Source organism: Prionailurus bengalensis, chromosome C1, assembly GCF_016509475.1.
Source record: "Prionailurus bengalensis isolate Pbe53 chromosome C1, Fcat_Pben_1.1_paternal_pri, whole genome shotgun sequence".
Lineage (NCBI taxonomy): Eukaryota > Metazoa > Chordata > Mammalia > Carnivora > Felidae > Prionailurus > Prionailurus bengalensis.
Genome location: NC_057345.1, coordinates 37198220 through 37215905, shown reverse-complemented (window position 1 = coordinate 37215905; position 17686 = coordinate 37198220). Strand labels below are relative to the sequence as shown.

The 17686-nt window shown below is 48.6% G+C and overlaps 1 protein-coding gene and 1 long non-coding RNA gene across 4 annotated transcripts in view; one reads left to right on the top strand and one right to left on the bottom strand.

The window, feature by feature from the left end:
* The first annotated feature begins 773 nt into the window (after window positions 1-773).
* LOC122480464 lies at window positions 774-4224 on the top strand. Its single transcript, XR_006296575.1, has 2 exons — window positions 774-875; window positions 3239-4224. It is a non-coding gene; the product is annotated as an uncharacterized LOC122480464 (long non-coding RNA).
* Window positions 4225-6791: 2567 nt separating this feature from the next.
* Window positions 6792-17686, bottom strand: part of LOC122480460 (cytochrome P450 4B1) — a 61262-nt gene continuing 50367 nt past the window's right edge. For 2 of the 3 annotated variants that reach the window (XM_043574895.1, XM_043574893.1), the window contains exons 2-12: window positions 14435-14576; window positions 14207-14251; window positions 13536-13663; window positions 12609-12733; window positions 12141-12292; window positions 11881-11987; window positions 10987-11177; window positions 8661-8794; window positions 7798-7862; window positions 7615-7697; window positions 6792-7186 (exon numbers count right to left, since the gene is read on the bottom strand). In XM_043574895.1, coding sequence (XP_043430830.1) covers window positions 7003-7186; window positions 7615-7697; window positions 7798-7862; window positions 8661-8794; window positions 10987-11177; window positions 11881-11987; window positions 12141-12292; window positions 12609-12733; window positions 13536-13663; window positions 14207-14251; window positions 14435-14576 — 1356 coding nt within the window. In that variant the 3' untranslated portion in view covers window positions 6792-7002. The other variant, XM_043574894.1, reaches the window with a different exon arrangement.

Sequence of the window (17686 nt, the reverse complement as noted above, 5' to 3'; positions counted from 1 at the left end):
TAGGGGGAGATGTTATCTTTCCTTTTGGGGTCTAGGTTACTGAGAGACATTAAAAAATTCACTGTCATGGCTCAGATGGTCCAGGATCTGGAGAGCCCTCAGGCTGGTGGCAGAGAGAAGCTGAAGATCATACCTGAGATCCCAGCCATGGTTGGAGGCCAACATTCGGCTCACCACTGATCTGAATCCCAGCCCCGCCACATTCTAACTGTGTGGTCATAAGCAAGTAGCTTAGCTTCTTGAGGCTCAGGTGCCTCATGTGAACAATGGAGATATGAGCACCTTCATTGGACGGTTGTTGTGAGGATGGATAAGTTCATGCATATTCCCCAAAGGCTCATAGATTGTACTTGACAAATGTGAGTTGTCTGTCACTTTAGTTCCTCCAGAACATAAGCCTCCAGTTCTTTCCTGCTTCTCAACCTGTTCTGGTTATCTAGTAATATGTTCACATATGCTTTGCCATGTAAGCCCCACCTCCCTTGCCACACAATCAATCCACTTGGAGTGATGAGAAGTGGCTCTCATTGTGCACGCACATGGCTCCTCATGGCATGAGTATGATCAGTCTTTTGTCTTCTGTCCCACAGGATTCTTACTCATGCTCTCTTTTTATTGCCTTCACCACAACCCAAAGGTGTGGCCAAACCCAGAGGTATGATGGTAGGAGGGGATGGGATGATCTCTCCAGACACATCCATCTTCCCCATCCCACCTCTGGGTAGTCTGTGTGGTGGTTGGTTGATAGGAAGGAGAGACTTGACTACACCTGTCCTGTCCCTGGTGTTCCCTCTGCAGGTGTTTGACCCTTCACAGTATGCACCAGGTTCTGCTCGACACAGTCATGCTTTCCTGCCCTTCTCAGGAGGATCAAGGTGAGGTGCTTGAACATGGATGGGGGTGTTCTAGGCATATATTTGATGTTTATGACCTGTTCTGTTCATCTGTGATGTCTGCAGTTACTGGTCTTTTATGACTGTGTGTTGGGAAAAGGTGTGTGTCTCTGTGTTCAAAGGAAAGGTGGCAATCACAACCTGCCATGATGTCTTTGACCCATGCTCTTACCCAATAGCCAACTATAATTCAGTATCATGGTGTTCCAAAGTTTAGTGTATTCCAGTGCTTTCCTCACTTTAGGAGGATGATTTCTCATAATCAGAATATTTCAGATGTTTGATTTTCTCAATTATTACTAATTTCTAAAGATGATTTTCTCTCATCCTATATTGTGAGTCCAGCCCACTGCTTTTTGTACCTAATTCACTGATCTGTCACTCACTGTATCAATGCTATTTGCCTGGGTTTGGATTTCCCATGGATTCCTGTTACAAATGGTCAAGTCATATACATGATTGGTTTGAGTAGTCATTTGAACAATGTCTCACATCAATACCTGTCTTCTCTATTTTTGCAATCTAATCCAACAAAATGTTTACTTTGCATTAATATTCACATAACCATGACAACTTTTCCAGCTAGCAAAATTCCTTATGCGAATGGGATTTATATATCTTAGTCCCAGAATCTATATAGTCAACATTAGCCAAAAGCACAAAATTGAGGACAATCAACTGCTTTTGAGAGAAAACCCACTAATTTGTAGATGACACTTTATATATGGCATTTGCAAAGTTCCTGGTGTGTAAAACATAAAGCAGACTTGAAGTGGCTGTGGAGCTGGATGACTATTCTCCAGAGTGGCTGCTCTGAAATCCTCCAGTGCTATTGAAATGGTCCTCTAAATAGTAACCTCCATAAACCTTGTAAATATTTACTAGAAACAAGTTATTTTCTGAATACATAAATCTGTGAGTTCTTCAAATAGTGAATCCACTTTCACAGAATAGGCTTTAAGCAAACTACTCTTCCAGATACTCGCTGTAGGATTTGAGCCTAGACATTAGTGCAAGTCATATGGCTGCCAGTAGAGACAGGAGAGGGATAGACAGCTCCAGCCTAGCTCACACCTAATAGTTACTCATATTTCATTTCATTCCATTCAGGGTTTTTTTCAGTTCAATAAACATCATTCAGTTATAAGACTACTAATTAAGCCTATCTATGTATGCCAAGTCCTCTTCTAGGAGTTGGAAACACAGAGAAAGATACTGCCCTTGCCTCTAAGAGTTCACAGTCAATAGATAAATGTCTCCACTCAAAGAGACATCATTCATTCATTCATTATTATTTCACTCCATCATTTACTAACTGAACACACAGTAGGACATTCCATGTACCTGGAACTGTCCTATTATGGAAGGTGATGTGTCCCTGAGTAAAAAACACTAGTGTGACTTCACGGTCTGTGAATACAGATGTGCTGCCAGCAGCAGAGGTGAGGGTGAACTTTCATTGCCCTTAACCTTGAGCATGTGGCAGGTAGAGGTAGAGGGAGGGTATTCTCAGGGATCTCATCAGCAGGAGCTGAGCTGGAAGGTGGAGCTGGATAGATGACAGGTGAGTGAGGCAACAAGCAGGAGAGAGTTTTCATGCCAGCTGAGGCACAGGGACATGTCTTAGCTGTGATGGAGGGCCTGGGAGGGTCTGAACTGGGCTGAGGCTTCAGGACAGGAAGGGAAGGCAGGAGACAGGAAAGCTTGGGTGAGGAGCCTGAGGGATGGCAGGCTTTATCAAGTACAATTAATATCTACAGCAGCTGGTTGAAGGAGGGGTCAAGGGGATGACAGGAGTCTAGACCCAAACTGGGTGGCAGATGGTGTAGCAGGTTGAGCATCGCTAAGGCCTTGCCCCTCCAGGATGTTTCCCTGTTTCCATTCTGACTTCCCTACACAATTCCACCTTGTCCTTTCTCTGAGGATCTGGGTCCCTATTGCTCCCCAGATGGTTAAGGCCTGAAGTGTGTCCCAGCCTATCCCCTATGGTACCGTATCCTGGCTTTCCCTTTATGAAATCAGAAATGGCTTATGGAGAGGGCAAATAATTTGATTAACTGTTGTAGTGATCACTTGACTTGCCTGGGTGGCTCAGGGAGCTGACCCCCTTGTAAGAGGATTTCAGGCCTGTTGACAGCAGAGGTAGGAGAAAGAGCTAGCCCTGGAAGACTGTAGGCTTTGTCAAAGGTCAGAGGTAGAGTGTGAAGCAAGGCTTGGGTCAAGATGTGTGTGTATCCTATAAGGAAAGGGATCGGGGCCAGGTCCATGCAGGAGGTCCCTGCATGTGCTGTTCCCAGCAAGGGGATTGAGGCCACTTTGCATTTCCTTTTCCCTCCCTGACCCAGGAACTGCATTGGGAAGCAGTTTGCCATGAACAAGATGAAGGTGGCGGTGGCCCTGACCCTGCTCCGCTTTGAGCTGGCGCCAGATCCTTCCAGGGTCCCTGTTCCCTGGCCAAGAATTGTGTTGAGGTCCAAGAATGGGATCCACCTGCATCTCAGGAAGCTGCTCTAACCCCTGTGCAGACAAGGATGAGTTCTGAGGCCCTCCTGCCTGCCATCCTGTCTTCCTGTCCGTCTCCCCTGTCTCCTGTCTTCTGTCCCCCTCCAGCCTCCCTGAGAGCCTCCTCTTGCCATCAGAGTGTCTGACCTTCTCTGTCTCACCCTTTGCCAGGTTTCCTATTTACTCATCTTTTACCTTTTTCCTATCTATGTGAATCCCTGCCTGTCCACTTAACCCAATGCCTGCTTGTCCCCCACCTTGCTTTCCTCTGCATGTCTTTCTCCTTTTGTACCTGTTTGGTTGTCCCTATATTATTTTTTTCTGGCTGCCAAAATAATTTACCATAGCCTTAGTGACTTATAATAATATCAATTTGTTCTCTTACAGTTCTGGAGTTGAAATTCTAAAATTGATTTTGCTGGAAAACAGACAAGAAGTTGGTACAGTCACACTACCTCCAGGCTTTAAGAGAGAATCCCCCTGTGCCTGTTCCAGCCTCTAGCTGCATTCCTTGTGATCTTTGGCTTCTGGAGCCTCCTCTATATTCAAATTCAGCAGTATCTTTCAATGTTTTTCTGCTTCTGTATTCATATCACCTTCTCTTCCATAAAGGTTTTTGTGATTGTATAGCCCTGCTTGGATAAAACAGACCTATCTCAGGTTCTAGGACATGGACTTGGGGAACCATCATTCACCCTGCTTAGTTTCTGTGTGATTGCTATTGGTCCATGATCCCAGCTCTTTTCTGTGTGTTACCTGCATTCTTGTTTGTCATTATTCATATACCCTCTTCTTTTTTCCTCCCTGGAATAAAGTTCTTAATGTTGTATGGAGTGTGTGTCTTCCCTTGGAAGTAGATGAAGAAAAGAGAGAGAAGGGGGAGAAAGACAGAGGAGACAAGGAAGTGGGGTCATATCTGCTCTGTGATGCCAGAACCCCAAGAGGGCCGGATGTGTCCCATTGCATCAGGCCATGGAGTGGTTGGCTATCTAGGCAGTACTGGTAGGAGACCATGTGGGCCAATGGATTGGCCAGTGGCAAAGGATGTGACAAGCAAGCAGCAAATTGAAGGTGGCATCTCTCCCACAGGACAACCCCCTTGGCAGTCCCTTGCATCTCTGGTCTGCCACCCTGAGTGGGAGGGACTTTTTCAACCCTGCTCCATTATGTGACTGCTTGGGGGTTTGTCCTCCTGACCCTGGGCCCTGTTCCCAGGTCCTCCTTTGCCCTCCTCCATCTCTCTCAAACCAGCCCCCATTCTTTCCTTGGTTCTAAACACAGATCTCCCTCCTATCCCACCCCCTGCCATTCCTAGCCAGACCCCTGGATGCCATAGACAGACTTCCTTGCAGGCCTCTGCCTATGGTGTGATGCTACATTCTGCCTCCCTGAAGGGCCTTCTTCCCCAGTTGGTGCTTATAGCCAGGACCTCCCTTTCTGTCCCCTGGCTTTCTAGATCACTGGGCTAGTTCAGCCCTGCTTTGAGAAGGGACAGAGTGGATGCTTGGTGTTTGACTAGGGGTTGGGGCAGGAAAGTAAGCTGGGAAGGCACTGGACAGGAAGTCTGGAAGGTTCCCTGGCATCAGGTGGTGCAGAGGGGAGGGGCTGAGGCTCAGAGAGTACAAGATAATGGGAGCTTGGAATTCTGGGTGGCCAGCCATGGACACATGCTCTGACCACAGGATTATACTGATGTTAATGATTGTGACCAAGAAGTAAGCCTGCTGCCTCTAGGCAAAAGAAGAAACCCAGGCTGAGTTCACACTCATATGCACAATCCCCATGCCACATACCTGTATAGCCACACCTGTGTGCACTCCTCACACACTCTATACTCTACCCCATACACGTGCATACAAATGCCAGGGGTCATAGGAAGCCACTGGGTGTTTGGAGGGCTAGAAAGATTAAGTGGAGTTCATCTTTGGTGCCCACTGTTCTGCAGCCTCGGTCCTCCCTTGCCACGTGGAGCTTTCCCTTTCTGTCAAGCTTGGAGCTCTCAGCTCTGTTTCCCACAGACATACACTCTCAGAACAAGAGAATCAATACACCTATGGAGTCTTGGTCACGAGGGTCCAAAGTCAGAAGGCCTCATCTCAAGATTTTTTCTGATGGGCATCTTGGCAGTTTCCTTCTCTTAACATTGAAGTAGGATAAGGGCCGCCTCCAGTCCTTCCTCATAGGTTTCCTGACAAACCAAACAGATAAGGGAAGCAGACAAGTCTTAGACTTGGGTGCCACCCATGGGCCAGAGGTGATTATGACCTCCGAGTTCTGCTCTCTGGTGATGGCTACCTCTACTTGCATAGAGAAGGGTCTGTCTACAAGCAGGACAGAGAGGGAAGTTGGTGACATGGATGACACCCTAGCTGAGGTCTCAGCTCAGGTGGGTAAGGAGGTCTGGGTCTTGACAAGGCTTTGCAGGAGTGAGCAGGTGGCCCATAGCCAAACTTCCAGGGCTGTGGCCTTCTTTTAAGAAGGGGAAGCATCAATAGCAGGAAGGTTGTGTCTCCATATGGTACATCCTCAGGGCAACATGGAGACATCCCCAAGTCCCAGGGCTAGAATTCCCCTCTCTTATCCATCCCCTCCATCTCCAGTGTCCTCCCTTCCACTGTTGTCTAATTCCTGGATTGGAACTCAATAGTGGCCTTAGAACTTGAACCCTGGTGATATATGTGACCCCACCCATCAGGCAGCTGCCGCAGGGAATACTGAAGAAGAATTTCTAATTCATCATGGGGCCCCCCCAGTCTGAGGCCCTCCCCTAAAACCATTCTTTGTACCTTTGTACCTCACCTGCCTCAAGGTTTGATTTAAGCACTGTCTCTTCCAGGAAGCCCCCCTCTTTAATGCCACTCTACCGCTTTCTCCAGCAAAAGCCTGAACACTCGGAGTACTGGGTGACTGTGACACAGATGCTGACAATGGCTGGAGTGCTACAGAAACCTGTCTCAGGAGGGGCAGAAGATACACTTGGGAAACCATGTTCCATATTCCTTGATTTCAGTGGTAGTTGCCTGGGAATTTCCTTTAGAAATTCATTGCCTTGTACATTTTTTGTTTAGGTAATTTTTCCTTATGTCTGTTATATTACACACACACACACACACAGATGCACACACACGCACACACACACACACAGTTAAGCAGAGAAATACAACTCAGTGAGGGGGAAAGTCCTCAAAGCCATCCCTCTTTCATGTGGAGTAGGTGAGTGCTGGATCAGAATCATGAATCCCAAGACAAAGCTTCCATTGCATTCACTGCATCATCAGGGCTGGCATGTAAGTTTCTGCTACATTCTAGAAAGATTGTCAATTATAGGAGATAAAGGGAGATCCTAGAAGCAAGTATGTGCTCATCATATGTTTGTTGAATGAATGAGGTTTAGAATACACACATAATAAACATTTATTGACACACATGCTTACATGTCACTGCCCTCCAGGTGACTGTTTATGTGGGTGCCTGCTCCCCTTCTAAACTGTAAGCCTCCCAAAGACAGGGAGCCATAGCTATTCTATGATCCAGCTTGGGAGATTCTATGATCCAGCCCAAGGAGAGGCCACAGTCTGGGCTGTCTGGGGCCCTACCCCAGGCAGAGCTACTTCCCAGAGCCCAGGTGCAGAGGCTTCAGACGGAGGTGGATTCCATTCTTGGAGCGCAGGATTAGCTGGGGCATCTTGATGGGGGGCTGCAAGGGGTCCAGGGCGAACTCAAAGCGGAGCAAGCAGAGGGCCGTGACCACCTTCATCTCATTCATGGCAAACTGCTGTCCGATGCAGTTCCTACCATGAGCAGCACAAGGTGGCATCAGACTATGGTGTGTCAAGAGTGAGAAAGTCCAAAACTCTTAGTGGCCAACAAAAGCCAATAACTATTTGTGGATGGATAACTGGCTGATCAATTGATTGACTTGGACACAGGCAACAGATCTTGGGAGCACAGTGAGGGTCCCAGACCGAGTAGATTCACATTGGGAGTTCTGGTTTGGGGGCTTCTCTTGGAATGACTCAGCCAGCCCACCACCTGCCAGGAACATGAATATGCTAATGGAAAGAAGAAAGTCCCTGGAATTTACTCTGCTTTAGGATCACCCAAAACCCAGTGGCAGCTCTCTTATCACAGAATTCCCCAAAATGATGCTTTACCCACAACATCTTCCATTCTCCCCTCCCCAGTCCTGAGGGCCTGGGGACATTGGTCCTCTCCTTACCTGGGCCCAGCAGAGAAGGGCATGAAAGCAAAGGGGTGGCGTGTGGCCACATTCTCAGGAGTAAAGCGCAGAGGGTCAAAGACCTAAGAGGACAAGCCTTGTTTAAATATCTGCCAGGTGCTGGAGAGGGTGACCTCCATAGCCTCCCACCCCATCTGACCTCCAGGCCCGGGGATGGGGTACCTCAGAGTCAGGCCACACTGAGCTGTTCCTGTGGAGGGCATAGATGTGCAGAGAGATCAGGCTGCCTGTGGGCAGAGTAGAGGCTTGGTAGCTAGGTGGTCCTCAGAGAGCCATGCCCACCTCCTCACAGGGCCAGAATCCCCTAGTATTCTTCTAACTAGGTACAAGCCCCCACCTGAGCACTGCCAGTGATGGAGGGTTCATCACCATGTTCAAGACATAAAAGTGCTTTTGATGATCATATCTACTTCCTCCAGTCCCAGCACTGGACACAAGCACCCGACACAGACATTGTGGAATGGAGAGAGGAAAAAGGAGGACTGAACCCACCTTACCATGAGACAGGACAGGCAAGGACTATTACAACACTTTCTACTTTCAAATAATTGATGCTTGAGGGAAGTTACTATTCATAACCTTATGCTATCAATAGTAACACCTACCATTCATCAGGTGCATGTTGTGTGCCGGATACAGAGTTAAACACTCCTTACGAAGCTACTACATACAGCTGCACAGGTTGTGGAATGCACATCATCATTGTCTATGTGAATGGTGCTTCCTGAAGTTGTTCAGGACACAACCTACATAGTGGTACATGACATCCCTGATGAATACTGTCTCTTTAACCTTGACAACAACCTTGTAAGGCAAATACTCTTCTTGCCCCTGCTTTACAGAAGAGGAAACAGAGGCTCGAAGTAGAGATCTATCCATGCATTATAGAACCAGGATTTGGACCAAGGCCAAACACAAAGCTTGAGCTCTTCCCCATTGGTGCAAAGATTTGACCAAAGTGACAGAGAGTGTCAGAGAAGCATCCACAAGGACTCCAGTTCCATCCCCAATCCATTCCATCTCACCTGCAGGTAGAGAGCGGCCATCCACAAAGTTGACAGGCTTGCTGAGCTGGCGGTACACCTGGGGCACAGGTGGGTAGAGGCGAAGGCTCTCCTTGATGCACATGGTCAAGTAGGTCATCTTCCCCAGATCATCCCTACCAGCAATACAACCAAGCTTTCTGGGGATGGGAAGCAATGGGGTTCCACAGGAAGGCAGGCTCCAGCCCCACCTTTCCACCTTAACCACCATCACACATCCAACAGGGAGAGGGACATAAATGCTTCAAGTGTCTACACCAGACGGGAATGGGGTAGCCACTTGGACCCAGGGGTTCTGGCTCCACTTTTCCTTTTTTTCTTTTTCTTTTTTTCTGATTCCACTTTTCTCCATCCCTCCCTCATTGCTGCTAGAAAAGGAAGGCACAGAACCCTAGAGTTGTATGTGTATCCAGCCATCAAAGACAGTCACTCCTGTGTCTCTCAAGGCCCCACAAAAGCCCCATAAAGGACAATTCTTTAGGTTCCACTTGGTTTCCCCTGTGGAGCTGAGGTGGAAGAAAACAAGGGCTGATATACATTGGTTGAATGAAGAAATAAATGCATAAACTATGACAAGCTCAGTTCAAAAACAAAAATTGTATTTCTCTTTTCCTCTTTTCTACCAGGAAGCTCACACACAAATGTGGTCCAACCATGATCACTATGCAGCACTTTATTAGAGAGCCCCAAACCCTAAGGATTTTTTTTTGGCCAGGTCCTCATTTTTTTTAGATATACTTGACTTTGTTAAAACCAGGAACTTGTATTCATCAAGAGATACCTTAGAGGAGATGAAATGGCAGGTTACACACCGGGATAAGATATTTTCAATTAACATTAACAAAGTATTATATACCAGTAATAATTTTTTCATTTGTGTTTTATTACTTGTATTGAATAAGTGTCCTGTAAGTTGCTTCAAGTTCTAACTGAAATGAAGTGAAAATAAAATAAATAAATATTTTAACTCCCTGCCTCCAAGCCGTGTTCATGTTGTTATACCACCTAAATGCCTGTTTCTTTCTTCCTTTGCCTGAGTGTCACCCCTCCTTAGAAAGCCAACTCAAGTGGCATCTGGGTGGCTCAATCAGTTAAGCCTCTGACTCTTGATTTTGGCTCAGGTCATGATCTCACAGTTCATGGGTTTGAGCCCTGCATTGGATTCTCTCTTTCCTTCTCTCTCTGCCCCTTCCCTACTTGTTCTTGTTCTCTCTCTCTCTCTCTCCCTCTCTCTCTGTCTCTGTCTCCCTCTCCCTCTCTCAATAAATAAATTAATTTAAAAAAAAAAAGAAAGTCAGTCCAAGCCCCACTCCTTCTGATTCCTCTGCTCTCAACATGGGCCACTCAATCTTACTCCATTCTGTGTTTTCTCTCTAGCTTTTGGTTATTTGGTTCAACTTTCTAAAAACCTCCTAATGGCAACAACTTGGCTCCTTTTCCTTCTCTTCCCAGCCGCACCCCCAGAAGCACCTGGCACATGGCTGGACACCCTGGGAGGTTTCCAACATCTGTCTGGTAAAAGTATATAGTGGAGACATCAAATCTCAGATCCTGAAATATAGGTCAGTCTCCTTCCGGTGAATCTAAAGTCTCTCCCACTGACGGAGCATTTGCTGTGCTATGCTCTGTGCCTAACCCCACGTTGGAGGTAGCCCAGGAGCCAGAGAGAAAGTTAAGGTGGCTGACAGAAGGCCAAGGCCTGAGGGGGAGGGGGGAGGGAGAGAGGGGCCTGTGGGAGAATCCCAGAGATGACCTGCAAAGAGGTCAGCATCTGTCAGTGTCATGTCAATGAGTTCAAATTTGAATCAAGAAACAGAGAACAATTGAAAGATTTTAAGTGGTGGGGTTTGGGAAACAGGCTTTTCTCTTTCACCAGAGGAGTCTAGAGGCTGCACATAACCATCCAAAGGCAGGTGGGAGGGATGTGGTCAGCTCCCCAGGGTCTGGCTGTATCCATCCTCAGTTCCCTCCTATCTCCCGGCAGCTGGCCCCCACTGTTCCATCCAGCACCCCAGAAGGGTAGTCAGGTTCTGCCAGCAGAGGCAGTCAGTACACCAAAAATCGGCCTCCTGGTGGCAACTCAACCTGAAAAAGGCTGCACTATGGGAGAAGGAGCTGAGGGATGTGTCTGCAGAGGTCCCCCCCTGAAAGCCACAGCACTGGAAGGAACAGGACAATGGCCACCACCCTCACCTAGTTTCCAGGATGGCCCCCCTGCATCATCTGAAGATGACACCAGACAGCATAGGCTCAACTTATTGCTGGGACAGGGAAGAAAGACACTGTGCTCAGCCACAGCCTCACTCACCACTGGAAGGAGTCCCGGTCCCCAAGGATCTCGCAGACCTCCTCCCGGCAACGACTCTGGTGCTCCGGGTACAGGGCCATGCAATAGAGAAACCAGGAGATGCCACTGGTGGTGGTGTCATGGCCTTCAAACATGAATGTGTCCACTTCAGCCCGCAGTTCTGCATCGGACAACTTGATCCCACTTTCATCCTAGGTTAGGGAAGGCATGATGGGACAGCTCAATGTATTTGAGATAGGTATCAAGAAGACATCATAACAGCTGTCAAATGAAGGTCCAAGGGAGGGAAGGAAAACTCCTTTTCAGACTGGGAGTTGAGACCTTCCCCCAGATTCCTATCCCAGGCATGGTTTGGATGCCTCCTACTCCAGGAAACCTTCCCTGATCCCTCTGCCCAAGTGACCTTACCCATCCCTGACAGTCAATTCTGCTCAGAATGCCACCTGGCAGAGGAAGAGATCTTTGTCACTGTCCACCTCCTGTCTCCTCCACTAGACTATAAGTGTCTGGATGCAAGGCCAGGTCTTTCTCATCTTCCACACAAGAACTAACCCAGGGTAGGGGTTAGTGAGTTTGTAGAGTGGATGAATAAAGGAAGGAATAAAGGAAGGAAAGGAAGGAAGGAAAGACTCTTCAGAGTCTTAGAAGGCTAGAATTGGTCTTTAGGACTTCTAACATATGACCCAGGCTTCCTGCTACTACATCTCTCCCCACTGCCACAGCTTCCCATCTATGAGTTTTTTTCTGATGTGTGTCATAAGACAAGGAGCAGGTCATATTTGCTGGGGAAAGAGAAGGGAAGTGCTTACCAGCCCCTGCTGCTGTCCAAGGGAGGGGCTTGACCCCTCTGGTACAAGTTCTCGGGTGGGGGTGGCCCACTGCACACTCACTCACCCGAGCCCCCAGAAGAATATCTAGGAAGTCCAGGTGCCTCCGGTTCTGGATCTTCTCCTGCTCTTTCTCATCCTGCAGGGCTGCCTTTCGTTCCTTGATGACCTGGTCTGGGCCAGGAGCAGAGAGTGTCACTGCCTGGGGACCCATTCTCTGCCTGAAGGGGGGCTGAAATTCTGCAATGGCAGAGGTCCCAGATGGGCCTAGAGGAGCTAGACTGGACCCTTGGCTTCCTGTGGTTGGGTCCTGTGGGAAATGCCCACCTGTGTGGTCGTGGGCTTCCTGGCAGGCCCGTAGGAAGCGTCGGCCGTGTGGGGTGAGCCAGTAGATGAAGTCATTATGGTACTGGAAGGACTCGATGCGCTGCTGCATCAGCAGAGTGAGGTCGCTGACCGCCAGGTAGTAGCTATTGTCCCTACACAGTAGAAGAGTGGGCAGGAGTGCTCAGACTGTGACCCACAGAGTTGCCTGGGGCAATTCTATTCCAGAATCCAGCCCCAACCACATGCTTCTCACCCTTCCTCTCCCTGCCATTAAGCCTCTCCACCAAAGGAAGAATCTGTCTTCTAACTTTGGGCAAGGCCCAGTTGCCTCTACCTATGCCCAAGCTGGGGCTTCCTAGGGCAGGACCCTATGTCCTCTCAAACCAGGGCCCTAGAGTCCTGCCAACACTCCCCACTGAGCTGGCCTGGGTAGATAGAGACTGTGGTCAGCCCCAAGTACCCCCGGACCTGTGACTGAGACCGCTGTTTCCTTTGCCAAAGGTGCACTTCATGAGTGAGTCCAGCGCCATGTGGCCCACATCACAGAAGATGTCAAAGCTCTTATCCTCACGAGCCTTTTCTTCCCACTTGTCCTGGAGCCCAGAAATGGAAGGTAATGTCAGGGGGTCAGCTGGGCACCCCCACCCCTGTCCTCCAGGACGCACAGCCTATCCTCTCTCCCATGAACCAAGTCCCTGGCCTGGCCTCCATTCTGCTGGAATGTAGGGGTGCAGGGCAGGTAGGGGCTTCAGGCTAGGGTAGGACAGGAGGCAGCACATACAGACACTGAGCCAGAGAGCCTACATAAAGGGAAAAGGAGGGCTGAGAGGTGGGGAGCTCCTCAGCACAGCCTGTGTATAAGTCAGGCCTGCAGTGATGCTAGCGAGGAGTTTCCTACGAGGGGAAAGACTAGCCCGGGTAACTTCTAGGGATTACCCATCCCTGAGAGTCAGAGCCTGATCCCTGATCTTTGGCATCCCTTTCAGAGATGAGTTGCTAATGACATTATTTTAGATAGTTGTGGTAGGCAGAGAATGAGAAGGAAGCACTTTCCAGATATGAAAGACCTTCCTAATATTCTCAGATATAGGCATCCCTCCAGTCTGCTACAGGAGGATCCCTACTGGGGCCTGACAGAGCCCTTTGTTCTAGGAAGAGGGATGCCTGGATTTCCCAGTGGAGACAGGGCCAGAGCTGCCCAACTACTTGGAGCCTCAGCACTTGATCAGAACCCAGCACACAGCAGGTATCAGGCACAGCAGGGCTTGGCACTGCTATTATAGGCAGTACAGGCCTTTGGGGTCTTAGCAATTCTCCTCATGGCCCTGCCCCAGGGAAGCTTGGGGGTGGGGAGGAGGCAGCCATAGCCTCCAGGAGCCTGGCACTGGACCTCACCAGCATGGCGTGCGTGGAGTTGTTGAACACAGCCACGTAGGGTTTCAGCACATCATAATGGAAGCCAGGTGTGAGCAGCTTGCGGTGCTCATACCACTTGGGCCCATGGAGGACCAGCAGGCCTTTCCCTGGGTAAAAGATGGCAGAGGGGAAGCTGGTCATCTACAAGATCCTGTCCCACACCTGGCAGCTTGGGGCTCCCACCCCAGTCCTCCTTACCCAGACTGCTGTCCCAACAGCTCTGCCTTCTAGCCACCCAGTGTTTGCAGCCTCTGATGAAACCAGCTTAGCCCTACCATCACTCCCTCCTCAGGCTTTTGCCTGGCCAGCACCACCAATAAAATCTCCTAGGATCCCACTCCAGGGCCACCTATTCCAGGAAGCTGTTTCTCAGACTCATGTATTTTCCAAAGCCCTTGCTATGCCTGTCCATGGAAGAGGACATACCCAGCAGGAGAAGATGCCCGAGCCCCACTTTCCCAGCCAGCTAGGAGCTATCCTGCCTCTTCCCCTGTGTCCCCACTGAGCAGCTGAGCTTGGGAGGGGCACTTGGGAGCCAGGTGTTCCCATGGATGAGATAAGACTGAGTGGGCACAGGACAGAGAGGGATGGGACAGGGAAGGATGCTGGTAACCCAGCACTAAGGTCAGAGAAAGCAAGTGCCCACTCACCAATCCACTGGAGGAAGAAATCATACACGTCCGCAGCCTTGGGATCTGAAGGAGAAAGAGAAGATCAGGTCATGCAAAAACTAGTAGATACCCGAAAGAGGCTTATTAATCAATAGGATGTGGACCTCAGCTGCCCAGACGTAAGGTGCAGACCCCAGGATTCCTCCCCACTTGGAGCTCTGAGCCCTTTGCTCTCAGGAAACCCCACCCTCTCCTGGGAGGCCTCACCTCCTCGGCTATACACAGCCTTGACATAATCAGGCTCATAGATGTTCAGGAAGCCAAGGAACTGTCCAAGCCAGAGTGGGTGGGCATAAGGGAACTGGTGGGCCCAGGACACCACCTTGTCCAGGCTCCCTGTCTTCTGGATCTGAAATAGTTAAAGAAGAGCAAAACATTCAGGGAACACTATCACGAGCCAGGCCTTAAGTCCCTGGGCAGGAAGAGAGGAGGCTGCCCAGAGAGACCCTTGGAGCATCCTCCCCTCCTCCTGCATTCCTCTGCCAGCCAGTCACAGTCCTATATATCTCTGGGCTCAGTCCCCTCTCCAGTCCCAGAGCCACTGCTGTAAGTCTAAGCACACTCTTACTATACGTGGTTTAGCTTAACAATCCCAAACTAGCCAACCTGCTTCCATCTGGTGCCTGTCACCAACACTCTGTCTATACTGCTCACAAAAAGCAAATGCTTTTGAGCATTAAACTTTTTCATAGTTTAGAAAGATAGTTTATAAAGATAATACCAGCTTGCTGTGCAATGCAGAAGTCTGCTCGATTCTGCCCCTGCTATGTCATTCAACACATTTGTACTGAGGTCCTACTATAAGCAGGGCACTGTCTAGACGTCCCAGGGGATGGGACAGACATGGTTCTACCCTTTCATTCTATGGGGAACACTGATAATATTCAAGTAAACAACAAGTAGAATGAATACAGACAGTAGTAAGTGTAACAAGGGAACAAACACAGTCTTATGAGAAAGACTAACAGTGCTATGAGAACAGACTAATCTTCTTAGACAGGTAGATCCAGGATGGCCTCTTGTTGGAGAGGACACTCAAGGTGAAAACCAAAGGATAACAAGGAGCCAGCAGTGCAAAGAGTAAGGAAGGAACACTCTCAGTAGAGCAAACAGCAAGCACAAATGCAGGGCAGGGGGAATGTGGTGTCTTCCAGGAGCTGCCCCTCGGTGGGACAGTGGCCTGAGATGAGGTTGGAGAAGTTATCTAGAGGGTGGTGTGTGCTCTTTGGGGGATTTTCTAGCTACATCTACTCAACCAGATGTGCTTTATATAAATGTACTTTTCTGAAACCTGCCTTTTTCATTTAACATATTTTGTCCTTCTTTTCAAACTCATGCATTTAACTGTCCCTCAATATTTTTAGCTATTTCAATTATATGGTATTCCACTATAGTGATGTACCATTATGTACTTATCCATTTTCCCCTATTCAGAGGCAGTCTTTCAGAGATATACTTAAAACCCTTCAGTGGCCTGCCCATGGGTCTCAGAATAAAGTTTGAGCTCCAGAGTTTGTGAGGAGGTATAGTTATAGCTAATTGGGGAGCTGGAATGTGAACTAAGGAAAGCTGACTTCACAGCCTGCAATTTTGGAGCTTGGAAGATCTGGGCTTGATATTGATTTCCCCCATTTTTAGATGTGTGAAATTGGGCAACATCTTTAGGCTTTCTGAATCTTACTCTTCTCATCTGTAAAATGGGAATGATAACTTACCTTATAGGATTTTTTTTGGTATTAATTAAATCATGCAGGGCATGTGTTATTTGTTGAGGTCATGCGGCATTTAAAGCCCTTAACTGATATATTATATGGAAGGACCCGGCACTGGATCCTGCACAAGGTAAGCCCTCAACTTGTAGTTACCTCCCCTTCAAGCCTATCTTTCCCCAACATCTTCCTCCTCCCTGCATCTCCTGCCATATCCTACTCCCAAACGCCCCCAAACTACACTAAAGAATTCATTCTGAACATGCCCTACGATACTTCCACCCATGGATAAAGGATTAATCCTTGTCCCGAGTCACATGGGAAGTTGAGCTTGAGTTACACCCTCCATCTCCATTCCCTTGGAAACCTGGTAACTGCCTGTGGCATTCTCTGTTAGTGTCCACTCTAGTATCTGGGGCCACAGGCTCCCACTGCCCAGGAACGTCCTGGGATTGGAAAGTGGGGGCCAGATTCCCCAGACCGGCTCCTCTCTAGGGTGGACATCCTTAGGGGTCCATGGGTGCTCTAGTCTCAGTCCTCCCCCACCCCACCTCTTGGTCACTACCTCTCCCCACAAGACTGGGCAGCACTAAGCATGTGCATAAACCCTAACCAGTATCAAGGACACCAAAACTGTATATTCAAAACTAAAAGATTAGAAATATCTACCAAAAAGAACTAACAACAATTGAGATGAGGCAGCATCTATGAAATAACCATAAAAAATCAGTTTAAGAAAATGGATTAGATTTACACAAACTCCATGGGGCTAAGCACAGAGTCATCAGGAGATTGGAGGGGTATGCAATGGTCCACGGGGTAGAGAGACAATTTCCCCCACACCCTAGTGACAAATAGGTGACTTCATTCTCTATCCTCCTTTTCAGAGACAAGTGTACTACCACAAATGTGCATGTGAACACATGTGAATGGCTGTGAACACACAACTCAGAAGAGACCCTTGGCTCAACAGAAGGAGCAGAGGGACTTTGGGTGAGATTCACATGGGTCACCATGACTCTCCCAGCCACCACATATTGGCTAAGAAGTGATGGTGAGCCTTGCCCAAAGTCACACAATCCTCAAGTCCAGGTCTTTCAGTTCCAAAGCCTGTGCTATGCCTCCCATACCTCCTGTATTCAGCACTGAGGATGAGCTCCAGCCCCAGGAATGACCAGGTTGGAAGGGGAACACAGGGAAGCATCCAAACACCTAAGAAGACAGGAGGACAGGGGCCCAAGAAGTGCCCAAGTCATGGGGATGGAGACATTGGCCCCCACCCTATACGAGCAGTTTTGCTGCCCCAAATTGGGTCCCCCAGGGATTCATTCACACATTCAACAAGTGGGCATGGAGTACCCACTCTCTCTCTTTTTAAAAAAATGTTTAATGTTTATTTATTTTCGAGAGACAGAGTGCGAGTGGGGGAGGGGCAGAGAGAGAGGGAGACACAGAATCTGAAACAGGCTCCAGGCTCTGAGCTATCAGTACAGAGTCTGACACGGGGCTCAAACCCACGAACTATGAGATCATGACCTGAGTTGAAGTCTGGCACTTAACCGACTAAGCCACCCAGGCACCCCAAGTACCCACTCTCAATGCTAGACAACAGGGCTAGTTCCTGGGGGAACAGTAGTGAGCAAGGCAAAGCTCTGACTTCTCCAAACTCACATGCCAAGTGGGGAGAAAGGAAATAAACAGGAATCAAATGCATTAGCAATATAATTTCAGATAGCAGTAACTCCAGGAA